Source organism: Rhinoraja longicauda, chromosome 37, assembly GCF_053455715.1.
Source record: "Rhinoraja longicauda isolate Sanriku21f chromosome 37, sRhiLon1.1, whole genome shotgun sequence".
NCBI classification, from domain to species: Eukaryota; Metazoa; Chordata; class Chondrichthyes; order Rajiformes; family Arhynchobatidae; genus Rhinoraja; species Rhinoraja longicauda.
The window spans coordinates 3,782,519-3,797,829 of record NC_135989.1 but is presented as its reverse complement, the minus strand read 5'-3'; the positions used below and the strand labels follow the sequence as shown (position 1 = coordinate 3,797,829).

Sequence of the window (15,311 nt, the reverse complement as noted above, 5' to 3'; positions counted from 1 at the left end):
CCTCTCATAATTTTTCTATCAGGTCTCCCCTCAGCTTTAGATACACCAGACAAAACAATTCAAGTTTGTCCAACCTTTATACCATCTAACCTAGGCAGTAAACCTTTTCTGCATCCTCTCTAAAGCCACCAGATCCTTGACCAAAACTGCACACAATACTCCAAATGTGGCCTAACTAAAGTTGAATAAAGCTGCAAAATGACTCTTTTTCCCCAAAGCATTGACCGATGAAGGCAAGCATACCATATGCCTTCTTTACCACGCCTATCTACTTTTGTCACCAACTTCAGGGAGCTATGGACTTGGACTACACAGCTCTGTTTGTCAATGCTGTCAAGGCTATTAACACCACACCTTACAGTACAGCACTTAGTGCTAATAGCAGTGTGAGATCAAGAAGGGTGTAATGCTGGGGCATTGAGATGGACAAGTCCCCACCTGATGGGATCTATCCCAAGTTATTGAGAGACGAGAAGAGATTGCACAGAGACTTTGATGTTGATCTTTGTATCCTCTAGCCACAGGCAGGATCCTAGGGGACCGGAAAGTAGCCCAGCATTCCTTAGTTTAAGAAGGGAAATTGAGACAATCCAGGAAATTGTAGGTGAGCCTCACATCAGAGGTAGTGAAGTTTTGGAGAAGATTCATTGGATTAGGATTTACTCGTGTGGAAGTGCATTGACTAATTAGGGACAGTCAGCCTTGCTTTGTCCACATCATGTGTTACAAATTAGATCTGGGTGTTTGAGATGATAGTGAGGTAGGCAGAGAATGTTGTCCACATGAATATCAGGCATCGGATCAAGTCCCTCATGGTAAATGATCTAGATTAAGATGCATGGAATCCACAACAACTTGGTTGGTTGGATTCAGAACTGGTTTACCCATGAAAGGCAGGGTGATAGTGGAAATGTGTTATTCTAACAGATCTGTGTTCTGCAGAGAACAGTTCTGCGATTTCCGTTTGTATGTCACACATATTGTCTTAAGACATGGATAAAAATGAAGATGGGTTGGTTTGCAAGTTTGAAACACATTCCCTTTTATGCACTTCAGTTTCACTATCTCCAGGATCCAAAATAACCTTTCCAGATGAGATGGAGATTGAGACATGTTTTCGGTTTAGGATTCTTGATTCCCTTGTCAAGATGAGCTCTTCCAGAGTTCCAATGCAGACAAAGTGTCTAGATGGTGAACAGCACCATTTTGTCTCCCTGCTCCTGATCACCACTCACGCCTGCTCTTGGCCTTCTCCACTATTACAATGAAACAATAAGATTTCATTCTTCCAGTTTGCATGTCACAGCATAGATTTGAGGAATAGATCGGGTAGATGCACAGAGTCTCTTACCCAGAGTAGGGGAATTGAGGACCAGAGGACATAGGTTCAAGGTGAAGGGGAAAAGATTTAATAGGAATCCGAGGGATAACCTTTTCATACAGAGGGTGGCGGGTGTATGGAACAAGCTGCCAGAGGAGGTAGTTGAGGCTGGGACTATCCCATCGTTTAAGAAAGTCAGACAGGTACATGGATAGGACAGGTTTGGAGGGTTATGGACCAAGTGCAAGCAAGTGGGACTAGTGTAGCTGGGATATTGTTGGCCGGTGTGGGTGAGTTGGGCCAAAGGGCCTGTTTCTACACTGTATCACTCTGACTCTAAATGTGCAGTGGGATGGTGGAGTCTATAACTCCTTGAAAGCTGCAACAAGTAGATAGTGCTAAATAAGATATATGGTATGCTTACCTTTAGCAGTCGATGCAGTTCTCTAAGACTTTAGTTAGGCCACATTTGGAGCGTTGTGTGTAGTTCTGGTACCCCAACTACAGGATGTGGAGGGAATGTTTATATTCACCAGAATGCTGCCTGGATTAGAGGGCGATGCCTGAATTCACCAGAATGCTGCCTGGATTAGAGGGCAATGCCTGAATTCACCAGAATGCTGCCTGGATTTGAGAGTGATGCCTGAATTCACCAGAATGTTGTCTGGATTTGAGGGTGATGCCTGAATTCACCAGAATGCTGCCTGGATTAGAGGGTGATCCCTGAATTCCCCAGATTGCTGCCTGGATTAGAGGGTATTAGCTACAAGGAGAGGTTGGACAAATTGGGATTGTTTTCTGGAGCACCAGAGGTTGAAGGGAGACCTGATAGAAGTATTTAGAATTATGATAAGCATGTGGATTCAAGGAATGCATGTATATGGATTGTATGTGGGCAGATGAGGATAGTTTTTCTTGGCATTAGGCACATTGTGGGTTGAAAGGCATGCTCCTATGTTGGCCTGCTCCATGTATAGACTCGGATCCCAGTCTACCTCCCCACTAATACCACCAACATAGAAATCAGTCTGCAGATGTCTTTATTTTTTTAAATACACATTTTTACATGATTTATGTAACCAGCAGCAAGTGTAAACTAAAAACATTAGTTGTACTCAAACCAAAAACAGAAGTGTTGAGCAGTTCTAGATTGCGATACTTTGAAGAGATCTTCCTCCCAGCCTAGATGAACAGAAAGTGTTTACAGTCAAAGTCTTTAAAATGGTGGTGGGGTTCTGGTGATGTTTGGTAGCGTGGCAAGACCAAATGACCACCAGGTACACGCTATAAACCTGGCTGGGAAAGGCACGCACACAGCTAGGCCAGAGGTGCAGTTGTGAGGGTCTCACTGACGAAAGTGCTGCTTCAGCGTGGCTGAAGGGACTGAGATAACACATCCTCGATGTGGAAAGTCGTGTATGTAAACTGCCAGCATAAAGCAGTGACAATCAGCAGGAGTGATCCCTTACAACAGGGAGCAGTTCCACCCCGTCAGCTATTCAATGCTGTACATCTTAGCCTTTACCTCCATTTGAAAGTTGACATTTATCTCTGCTTACAGGTAAACCATTAGCACGCAAAAATGTTCAGAAGTGCAGTTAATACCAGTTTTCTTTTAACTGTACACAAGGCATAGGTTGCGAACCACTGCTGGGAAATGGGATTAGTATAGATGGGTGGTTGGTGCAAACGTGATGGGCCAAAGGGCCTGCACTGTACAACTCAATCTCAGTTGTATTCTTGGCTATTTCTCTAGCCAGTGAGAGCAGCTTGTGCTCAGACTTGCAGTCAGTCATAACTTGGTCACAAGAAGCGTCTGCTGCCCCTTTGCTCAACACCAACTCGAGTTCCCCAAGCCTAATGCACAGTAATCCACCCACACTGAAGTCCAACTCCCAGACCTATCATTATTTGTCTTCTGGTCGTGGTTCAATAAAAAAACCTGTTCCTGCCTAGTCCGGGTGCTCTTATCCTGCATTCCTGCCGGTGCCATTTCCAGTGAATGGTGTACAACTTCCCTGTGACAAATTAGCCAGGTACAATAATACTTAAAAGACACTAGGACAGGTTCATGGATTAGAAAGGTTTAGAGGCATGTGGGCCAAATGGGATTAGTTTAGACTGGGCGTATCGATCAGCATGAGCAAGTCGATCTAAAGGCTGCTGCAGGACTCGGAGTCTGATAGTGGAAGCTCTTTGTCAACGTGATGTTAGATTTGCACTAATGAAACATGGTCTGAGGCTTTCTCGCAAGTAACGGCATACTGGAGCGGCTGGTAGTGCTGCAGCATCAATGCCAGTGAGCCGGGTTCAATACTGATCTGTGTGGAGTTTGCACATTTCCCTCCGGGTGCTCCGGTTTCCTCCCACATCCCAAAGATGTACGTTTGTCGGTTAATTGGCCTCTGTAAATTGCCCCTGGTGTGTAGGGAGTGGATGGGAAAGTGTGATGACATCGAATTAGCATGAACAGGCGATCGATAGTCAGTGTGGGCCGAAGGACCTGCTTCCATGCCTTATCAATTAAAGTGAGGGCAGAGAGAGAGGGCAAACAGCTGTGGAGGCCAAGTCAATGGATATTTTTAAGGCGGAGATTGACAGATTCTTGATTAGTATGGCTATCGGGGGTTATAGGGAAAAGCCAGGGGAATAGGTTTGAGAGGGAAAGATAGATCAATCGTCATTGAATGGCAGAGTAAACTTCATGGGCTAAATGGCCTAATTCTGCTCCTACGTTGTGAACCAGAAGCTGCAACAAAACATAATTCAGAGCCCAATTTAAAGTCACGGGTCCTTTCCTGACTTTTCATGTCTCAAGTCCACAAGTGATGGGAGAACAGATTGAGACGTGCCTGTGGGAAGATGCAACTAGACAACAAGTGCACTGGACAGGCAATATTCCTAAACACATCAGTAAAGGTTTTAAGTACTGCATCCACTTTGCATTGTCACAGAATGTGCAAAATTACAACAAATCCACACTTTCCCCTCTGCGGCCACATATCCCAAACCAAGCTCACCCAGGCTTCATTTTCCTTCGTGGAGTCAACCTGCCTTCGCTCTCTCGCACCCATGGGGGGCAACTTACACCTTTCTTGGGAACCAGCTCAAGAGCAACACTGACCATAAAAGCAAATCTCATCATTAAACAAGTCAAGGTGCAATCCTGGAGACATTTCAGTGTACAGGGCTCTTGGATCCAAGGATCTACCCAACGATGTCAGGTAAAGGCAACAGCTGGTGTCAGACCTGCTCAGAGCATGTCTGGTGTGATTGTTGGTTGGCAGCGAGTAGGCCGATTGTTGTTGAGGGAGGCCTTGACTTATTAGGGACAGGCAGCATAGCTTTGTCCACAGCAAGTCACATTGTACACATTGGATTTGAGTTTAACAGAGCTATAACAGCCATGAATGTCCAGAATGGACCGACCCTGCACCCGTGGCCAATGCAGACCAAACGTCACACTCACCGGGTGTAACAAGAGTGCACAAACTGACACCAGTGGGGATCAGCTGCAGGGATTCGAGGAGAACCTGGAGATACTCTGGTGCAGCAGAGGTTCAGCACACTAGATGGTGCCTGCTCTGACAAAGAGTGCAGGTCAACGACTGTAAATAGCTAAATAAACCCTCAACATTTGAACTGCTCGGGTGCAAATTACACCAAGTTATCGGACATGATTTTAACTCTTTACATTAAGACCTCCCTTAAAAAAAAATCAGGTAGTGCACACTGAGCAGAAAATCTGACCATATTCATGTTGTACTCACTGCCTCCCCCTCCAGGGGTTGGGACAGCCACTGAAAGGGTTGCCTTGAGTGTAAGGTTGCTCTGGGTCACTAAATGTACTGACCCAGGGGATCAGGAGGACTCCAGCTGCAAGCCCCGCCCGGTACAGTCTCGTACAATGGACCTGCACCACACAAGGACAACCAGCCATCCAGAGCTCCACTGCAGTCTCCAGGAATTACAAACTAATCTCTGGGAAGCTCACACATCCCAGTGGAAAAATACATGAGCGTTTCAAAAATAAATTAGGATTTCCATTGCACTCTTTAAACACTCTCTTTACAAAGTCGTGGAAGGTATTGGAGATGGGTTACAAATATGCTTGTTCGATAGCTTGTGACCAACAGGCTGGCACAGTGGTGCAGCTGGTAGACGTTGCCTCACAGCGCCAGAGACCCGAGTTCGATCCTAACTGCCTGTGTGGTTTGTACGTTCCCCGTGACTGTGTGGGTTTCCTCTGGGTTCTCCGGTTTTCCCCCCATATCCCAAAGATGTGCGAATTTGTAAGTTAACTTGCCTCTGTAAAATTAGTAGGGAGTGGATGAGAAGGTGGGATAACATAGAACCAGTGTGAATGGGTAATCGATGGTCAGCATTGGACACGGTGGGCCGAAGGGCCCGTTTCCATGCAGTATCTCTAAACTAAAGAACTGAAGAGCGAACGGTTTCCAGCCGGAATGAGGAAAGGTCCTTAGGAATGGGCAGGTCCTGTAGTTAAACCCCTGGCTCGTCCCCACCCACTGGGAATTTCCAGAAGTGGCAACTACTGGAATGTTTCAGGACTGCGTTAACAGCCTAAAGGGTCCCTAACACACTGAGAACACATCCGCATCTCAGTCTGAAGGGATCTCAGTCTGACGAAGGGTCTCGATCCGAAACGTCACCCATTCCTTCTCTCCTGAGATGCTGCCTGACCTGCTGAGTTACTCCAGCATTTTGTGAAATAAATACCTTCGATTTGAACCAGCGTCTGCAGTTATTTTCTAACACACCCTCCTCACTCACCGCCAACGGTGGAGATGCAACCATGCTGCCATTCTTGGAGAGACCAGCAGGAGGCAGCAGACCCACAGATGACAGAGAGAACACAAAGGGAAAGCTTGCTTTAAATGACCGACTGAAACCATCCTTCTTAGACATGTGGGGAAAACACTGACAGGGTGGTGAGGAGACCAGGAGAGGGGAGGGTGACTAGATAATCTACCCTAGTCTACGCAGATCTGATGAATTAAAAGGGTAGTGAGAGATGCCAAACGTTTGATGGCTCCGATCACATACCTTTCTGTCAGTGCTAGTTTAGTTCTGTGAAACGGGAGCATCCAGAGGAAACCCATGCTGTCAGAGGGAGAACGTGCAAACTACACACAGACAGCACCAGAGGTCAGGATTGAACCTGGATCTCTGGCACTGTGAGGCAGCAGCTCTACCCGCTGCGTTACTGTGCCCCATTATTTTCGCATCAATACTCAGAACCTCCTGAATCAACACATGGACTCTGGAGCAAACGCGCGTGGTAAGTTGGGGGCAGTCCTTGGAACCACTACCCACATCTGTCCACAGGGCAACGCAAGGCTTCTCCCCGATCCCCGGCCCTCAGAAGCCAGCGGCCAGGGACAGATGAACATCGTGAATCATGAACCTCAGATAAATCTCTCCCAGACCCTGCTGGCCGTGATCAATACTGAAGAACACTTTGGTGCCTTGCCTCCGGTCACAGCAGGTAAAGGATGAAGCCGAACCAGCAGCGTGTTGCTCAGGCCATCTTCCGTCTTTCCCTGCCACTGCTAAACATATTTGCTCCCTCAGCACAGTTAAACCTCCCAGCAGAGAGGGAGGTGTGGAGGTGTTGAGCTGGAGCTCCAGGCTGGATCGCGGGTGTGAGGCTGGGCTGAGGTAGTGGGGCCCACCATCTCCGCGGGAGAGAGGAGTGCCGTACGTACACGACTGGCGGGCAGGTGAGATACTGAAGTGCCGTCAGTGCCCCTGAAGCACAGTCTGTGCCGGGCAGGTGAGATGCTGAAGCACAGTCTGTGCCGGGCAGGTGAGATGCTGAAGCAGTCTGTGCCGGGCAGGTGAGATGCTGACGTGCCGTCAGTGCCCTGAAGCACAGTCTGTGCCGGGCAGGTGAGATGTTGACATGCCGTCAGTGCCCTGAAGCACAGTCTGTGCCGGGCAGGTGAGATGCTGAAGCACAGTCTGTGCCGGGCAGGTGAGATGCTGAAGTGCTGTCAGTGCCCCCGAAGCACAGTCTGTGTGGACACCTCTGCTGCCTGGTGGACGACCAGATTCCTGCTCCTAGTCTCTGTCTTGCACCTCTCAGTTGCCACATCACACGGAGTCTTGCATCAGAGGTTCGGCCTTCCCCGAGACCTGAAAATGATCCCTGTTTTCCGGGGCTTGGCTCAGGGGGAAGTGTTGTGGAGGATGTTGAGGGAGGAGGGCTGTTCTCCCGGGTGCTTCGATGGAGGAGTCTATACCGACACAGACCCATCCTCTAGCTGTGCATGTCTACAACCAGCACATACACCGATGAGCCAAAACATTATGACCACTGACAGGTGACGTGAATAACATTGATTATTTTGTTACAATGGCACCTGTCTAGGGGTGGGATATATTAGGCAGCAAGTGAAGTCAGTTCTTGAAGTTGATGTGTTGGATGCAGGAGAAATGGGCAGGAGTAAAGACCTGAGCGACTTTGACAAGGGACAAATTGTTATGGCCAGACGACTGGGTCAGAGCATCTCTGAAACGACAAGGCTTGTGGGGTGCTCCCGGTCAGCAGTGGTGAGTACCGACCGACAGTGGTCCGAGGAGGGACAAACCACAAACCGGCGACAGGCAGGGTGTTGGGCGCCCAAGGCTCATCGATGCGCGAGGGCAACGAAGGCTATCCCGTCTGGTCCGAACCGACAGAAGGTCGACTGTGGCACAAGTCACAGAAAATGTTAATGGTGGTCATGGGAGGAATGTGTCACAATACACAGTGTATCGCACCCTGCTGTGTATGAGGCTGCACACAGAGGACCAACAGCATATTAGGCAGGTGGTCATAATGTTTTGGCTGATCGGTGTGTACCGCGGCTCGAGGCTGGGTGGTCCTTGGTTGTGCAGGGAGTGGAGATTTCCCCAGCTGTCTGGCGTGAGCCCCATTCTATAGGTAGCCTGTGGGAGATGAAGTGCAAGAGTGCAGAGCAGAGTGGGGGGGGGGGGGTAATGTCACTGTCACCATGTAGACTACAGGGGCATCTCACATCACCCGCTCCAAGACCACCAACACTGGCCTGGTAGGCAATCACATTCTGGTACTAGAATGTAAAGAACTCACGTCTGCCGTCTCTCGGTACAAACGATCCTTTCACTTGGCAGAATCAGCCGTCTCCCCGACAAAGGATCGATCAGGAGACTTTGATCTAAACCATGTCCGTTGTCAATGGAAAATCCCACTGCTACCAGGAGCAGCCACCGAGATGAAGGTGAGGAGGGAGGGGAGGGGAGAGGGGAGCTGACAGCCGCTGCTGGGACCGCACCCTGCTGCACAGAGCAGCACCCGGGCATCAATCAGAGCACAAACTCTGCCCGCCTCACAGCGGGCAAAGCTCAATGACCTGGCGGGCACCAACACTGCACGTGCAAAGAAAGCCAAAATGTAAAACACCTCTTGAGTTGTTTTGAGTGGGACTCCTATCTTCACTCGGCTTTTAATCACTTTCCTCTCTGCTGCTCAGTGTTAAGTAAAACATTTGGCCAAATCGCAGCATCTTCAGCTGGTAAAATGTACGGTCTGGTGCAAACAAAAGCTCTGGTTGATTTTATGGATGGGGTGAAGAGAGGGGGCAGGGAGGTGGGTGGGGGGGTGGGGAAGGGATAATTCTTTGGTCTGAGTGAGTGCGAGATTTCACCCCTCTTGTCACCCCCTGCCGCTCCCAGCCCCGCCCCAGTCTTCTTTCCGTTTGGCAGCGCGACATTCAAAGTGCGGGGGGCAATTGGCAAAGGCCGAGTCAGGTCAGTTGGTCTCGTAGGAAGCCAGCAAGGCCGCATCGACAGGTTCCATGCATGAGGGGCAGGTGAACGACCTCATGAGCCACTCGTCAATGCATTCCATGTGGTAGATGTGCATGCATGGCAAAAACCGGATAGGGTCACCATAGACAAAGTCCATCATGCAGATCACACACCTGAGGGCAAACAACAAACACATTATTACTACATCGCTTATACAGTGATACAGTGTGGAAACAGGCTCTCGGTCCAACTTGCCCACACCGCCCAACATGTCCCAGCTACACCCATCCCATCTCCCTACATTTGGCCCATATCAATAGACAATAGACAATAGGTGCAGGAGTAGGCCATTCAGCCCTTCGAGCCAGCACCGCCATTCAATGCGATCATGGCTGATCACTCTCAATCAGTACCCCGTTCCTGCCTTCTCCCCATACCCCCTCACTCCGCTATCCTTAAGAGCTCTATCCAGCTCTCTCTTGAAAGCATCCAACGAACTGGCCTCCACTGCCTTCTGAGGCAGAGAATTCCACACCTTCACCACCCTCTGACTGAAAAAGTTCTTCCTCATCTCCGTTCTAAATGGCCTACCCCTTATTCTTAAACTGTGGCCCCTTGTTCTGGACTCCCCCAACATTGGGAACATGTTATCTGCCTCTAATGTGTCCAATCCCCTAATTATCTTATATGTTTCAATAAGATCCCCCCTCATCCTTCTAAATTCCAGTGTATACAAGCCCAATCGCTCCAGCCTTTCAACATACGACAGTCCCGCCATTCCGGGAATTAACCTAGTGAACCTACGCTGCACGCCCTCCATAGCAAGAATATCCTTCCTCAAATTTGGAGACCAAAACTGCACACAGTACTCCAGGTGCGGTCTCACCAGGGCCCGGTACAACTGTAGAAGGACCTCTTTGCTCCTATACTCAACTCCTCTTGTTACAAAGGCCAACATTCCCTCCAAACCTGTCCTCTCCATGTACCATGTACCTGTCTAACTGTTCCTTAAATGTTGGGATAGTCCCAGCCTCAACTACCTCCTCTGGCAGCTTGTTCCATACACCCACCACCCTCTGTGTGAAAACGTTACCTATTAAATCTTTTCCCCTTCACCATAAACCCCTGTCACCTGGTCCTACTCTGGGCAAGAGATCTATTCCTCAATGTCTGCTAATCGAAATAACAGATACCAGATGGTTTATGTGCACAACTACCTGATGATGGCTGGTTTAGTTTAGTTGGTTTACAGCGCGGGAACAGGCACTTTGGCGCACAGAGGCCGTGCCAACCAGCGATCCCCGTACACTAACACTAATCTACACACTTGGGACAATTTAGATTTTTAGATTTAGAGATACAGCGCAGAAACATGCCCTTCGGCCCACCGGGTCCACGCCGCCCAGCGATGCCCGCACATTAACACTATCCTACACCCACTAGGGTCAATTTTTACATTTGCCCAGCCAATTAACCTACAAACCTGCACGTCTTTGGAGTGTGGGAGGAAACCGAAGATCGCGGAGAAAACCCACGCAGGTCACGGGGAGAACGTACAAACTCCGCACAGACAGCACCCGTAGTCAGGATGGAAGCCGGGTTTCTGGTGCTGTAAGGCTGAGGCAGCAACTGTTCCGCTGGTCCACTGTGCAGTCCCTATCGGCTGGTCTGGGAGATGCAAGCCGTGGGGCCACAGGGCAGCAGGTATAAGCCAGTGATTAGACCTCGGCTCGAGGATTGTATGCGGACACCTCTAGCCACCGTGGAGAGGACGATCAGGCCTGGGAAAGGTGCACAAGAGATCACTGCACCGTCAGAGGTGAAGAGGGTTTAGTTATCCCGGGACACTGGGCTTATTTTGATGTAATATGAGAGGCGGGGTAGATAGTCTTTTTCCCAGGACAGATGTGTTAGATACCAGACCGGCAAAGCTTTCATGGGGAAAAGAGGCGCAGTGGTTGAGTTGCTTTCTCACAGCATCAGAGTCCAGGGTTCGATTCTGACTACGGGTGCTGTCAGTACGGAGTTTGCACGTTCTCCCTGTGACTGCATGGGTTTTTTCCGGGTGCTCCCGTTTCCTCCCACGTTCTAAAGACGTGCAGGTTTTTACGTGAGTTGGCTTCTGTAAATTGTTCCTATTGTGTAGGATAGAACTAGTTTAGTTTAGAGATACAGGGCGGAAACAGGCCCTTCAGCCCACCGGGTCCCGGCCCATTTAGAACTGAGATGAGGAAAAACTTTTTCAGTCAGAGAGTTGTGAATCTGTGGAATTCTCTGCCTGAGAAGGCAGTGGAGGCCAATTCACTGAATGCATTCAAGAGAGAGCTAAATAGAGCTCTTAAGGATAGCGGAGTCAGGGGGTATGGGGAGAAGGCAGGAACGGGGTACTGATTGTGGATGATCAGCCATGATCACATTGAATGGCGGTGCTGGCTCGAAGGGCCGAATGGCCTCCTCCTGCACCTATTGTCTATTGTCCCCGCACACTAACACTATCCTACACCCACTAGGGACAATTTTTACATTGACCAAGACAATTAACCTACAAACCTACACGTCTTTGGAGTGTGGGAGGAAAACGAAGATGTCGGAGAAAACCCACGCAGGTCACGGGGAGAACGTACAAACTCCGTACAGACGGCGCCCGTAGTCGGGATGGAACCCAGGTCTCCTGCGCTATATTCGCTGTAAGGCGGCAACTCTACCACTGCGCCACCGTGGGGTGATCGATGGTCGGTGGGCCGAAGGGCCCATTTCCGCACCGTATCTCCAAAGTCTGATGTAAAATCTAAATTTGCGAGGCAAGTGTTTGGCATAGAGGGTGGTAGGTGCCGGGAACACGCTGCCAGGGGAGGTAGAGGAGGCAGGTATGATAGCAACGTTTAAGAGGCATTCGCAGAGAGGTACATGAACAAGTGGGGGGATCGAGACCACGTGCAGGCAGATGTGAAGTTTAAACTGGCATCATGGTTGGCATTGGCACCGTGGGCCGAAGGGCCTGTTTCGATGCTGTACTGCTCTATGATAGAGGAGGAAGGGAATTTATGGCAGGGGACCACCAGGAATGGATGGATGTGGAGATCCATAATCACTGGCAATTACAGAACACGGGCGGCACAACAGTAGAGTTGCTGCCTTACAGAGAATGCAGCGCCGGAGACCCGGGTTCCATCCCGACTACGGGCGCCGTCTGTACGGAGTTTGTACGTTCTCCCCGTGGGTTTTCTCCGAGATCTTCAGTTTCCTTCCACACCAAAGACGTGCAGGTTTGTAGGTTAATTGGCTTGGTAAATGTAAAAATTGTCCCTGGTGGGTGTAGAATAGTGTTAATGTGCGGGGATCGCTGGTCGGCGCGGACCCAGTGGGCCGAAAGGGCCTGTTTCCGCGCTGTATCTCTAAACTAAACACAAAGGAACTAGCTACACAGTGAATGCAAGGCACTTTTTTTTTAGTCACATAGCACAGAAACAAGCCCTTATGACCAACTCATCCATGCCAACTCAGATGCCCCAACTACACTAACCCAATTTGCCCAAGTTGGGCCCATATCCCTCTAAACATTCGCCATCGTGTGCTTGCCCAAATATCTTTTAGATGTTACTGTACCTGCCTCACCTATCTCCTCTGGTAGCTCGTTCCATATACCCACCGCCTTGTGTGTGGAAAAAGCCGCCCCTCAGGATTCTATTAAATCCTTCCCCTCACATCTTACACCTATGGCCCCTGGTTCTTGAGACACAAGGAATTGCAGACGCTGGTTTACAAAAAAAGACTCGGGTGCTGGAGTACTCAGCAGGTTAGGCAGCATCGGAGCGAGTCAGGCAAAGATCCTGCCTGACCCGCTGAATTACTCCAGCACTGTCTTTTTTCCCCCTCTACTTCTTGATTCTCCAGCTCTGGGGAAAAGACTTATACTCGTCGATGAGATCACCCCTCAACCTCCTGCGCTCCAAGGAATAAAGTCCTAGCCTGCCCAACCTCTCCCTACAGCTCAGGCCCTCGAGTCCTAGCAACATCATCATAAATCTTCTCTGCTTTCTTGAGCATCATGGGATTTTTCCTAAATCATGGTGATCAGAATTAACACAACTGAAATAACAGAACACAAATTTTCTTAAAGTTTTAGTCCGTTGTGATCTGGCGTTTCGGGTCAGAACCTTCCTTCAGACACACTACCATTCCTTTTTCTCTAGAGATGCTGTCTGACCCGCTGAGTTACTTTATCTCAATCTTCGGAATAAACCACCAGGATCTGCAATTCCTTCCTACACATCATTAATCCTGATGAAGGATGTGACATCTGCAGACCAACACAAATAGGGCATAGGCACAAAAAGCTGGAGTAACTCAGCGGGACAGGCAGCATCTCTGGAGAGAAGGAATGGGTGACTTTTTTGGTCAAGACCCCTTCTTCATTTTATGTCTGTCATCAATGTAAACCAGCATCTGCAGTTCCTTCCAACACAAAGAGTATAGACGTCCTTCTCCAAAGGTGTTCAGTGAATCGGAGGATGGAGGGATAATGCGCTAATTCTGTGCAAATGATAATAGTTTCTTTTAACTCATTTAGTTAACTAAATTTAAAGGTTCCAATGACCATAGTAGTAAGTAGCCTCTTGCATCATTATTATTGAAACATATAAGATTATTAAGGGATTGAGGCAGGAAACATGTTCCCGATGTTGGGGGAACCAGGGGCCACAGTTTAAGAATAAAGGTTAGGCCATTTAGACTGGAGATGAGGAAGAACATTTTCTTCCAGATGAGTTGTGAATCTGTGGAATTCTTTGCCACAGAAGGCAGTGGAGGCCAATTCTCTGGATGCTTTCAAGAGAGAGCTAGATAGAGCTCTTAAAGATGGCAGAGTCAAGGGGTATGGGGAGAAGGCAGGAAAGGGGTACTGATTGTGGATGACCAGCCATGATCACGGTGAATGGTGGTACTGGTGCGAAGGGCCAAATGGCCTGGTCCTGCACCTATCGTCTATTGTTCATCATGTTTTGAGTAATGTAACCTCCGTGCTGTCGCAACCAGGATACTCACTCCTTGGCCTTCTTGTTCTTGGGTTCTCTTCCGCAGTTGAAGCTGCCCTTGGGAAGGTGCTGGATCAGACCCAGTCTCTGTGCTATTCGGATCTGCTCTTCCTCTGTCAACTGGGTGGCCAGACGGGTTTGACTCGGCGTTGGGTGATAAACTGGAATTTGTGCTTGTTCCTGAAACACAGGGAATCATTTCTCGGGTCACCGAGAGTTTCAAAATGAAGGAGCCCATTCTGACCAACTTAATCCGATCAGTTGCTTCAGAGTTTAGTTTAGAGATACAGCGTGGAAACAGGCCCTTCGGCACCGAGTCCGCACCTACCAGCGATCCCCGCACACTAGCACTATCCTACATACTGGGGACAATTTACAATCTTTACCAAAGCCAATTAACCTATAAACCTGCAAGTGTTTGGAGAGTGGAAGGAAACCGGAGCACCCGGAGAAAACCCACGGGGAGAACATACAAACTCCGCACAGAGAGCACCCGTAGTCAGGATCAAACCCGGGTCTCTGGCGCTGTGAGGCAGCAACTCTACCGCTACGCCACCCTTCAGTCGATCTGACAGGACAAGCTTTTGCTGCATTGCCCAAAACCATATAGAACATTGAACAGTACAGCACAACAGGCCCTTCGGCCCACAATGTCTGTGCCAAACATGATATCAAGACCATCTCTTAACAGCCTGCACGTAATCCATACTCCTCCATTCTCTGATTATCCACGTGCTTCTCCAAATGTCTCTTCAATGCCTCTTTCACATCTACCTCCACCCCCGGCAATGAGTTTCAGGCACCCAGCACCCTTGTGTAAAAACAAAAACCTGCCCCACACATCTCATTTAAACTTTGATGCTCTCACCTTTAAAGCTATGCCCACTAGTATTTGATATATATCCACCCTGGGAAAACGATTTCTGACTATCTCCTTTGCCTAAGGTTCTCAAATGTTTATATACTTCTAGCAGGTCTCCCATCAACCTCTAACATTGCAAAAAACAACAATCCAAGTCAGTTCAACCTCTCCCTGGAGTTAATACCTTCTAATCCAGGCAGCATTCTGTAGCCGATCAGCCAAAACATTATGACCTGATGAGCCAAAACATTATGCCCACCTGCCTAATATGCTGTTGGTCCTCCGTGTGCAGCCCCATACA

The 15,311-nt window shown here is 48.9% G+C and overlaps 1 protein-coding gene across 2 annotated transcripts in view; it reads right to left on the bottom strand.

Annotated features, from left to right (window-relative positions):
• Positions 1-2,169: 2,169 nt before the first annotated feature.
• Positions 2,170-15,311, bottom strand: part of LOC144610734 (RING finger protein 11-like) — a 30,032-nt gene continuing 16,890 nt past the window's right edge. The window contains exons 3-4 of one of the 2 annotated variants that reach the window (XM_078429667.1): positions 14,159-14,328; positions 2,170-9,288 (exon numbers count right to left, since the gene is read on the bottom strand). In XM_078429667.1, the coding sequence (XP_078285793.1) occupies positions 9,117-9,288; positions 14,159-14,328 (342 nt within the window). In that variant the 3' untranslated portion in view covers positions 2,170-9,116. The remainder of the gene's footprint in view (positions 9,289-14,158; positions 14,329-15,311) is intronic. The other variant, XM_078429666.1, reaches the window with a different exon arrangement.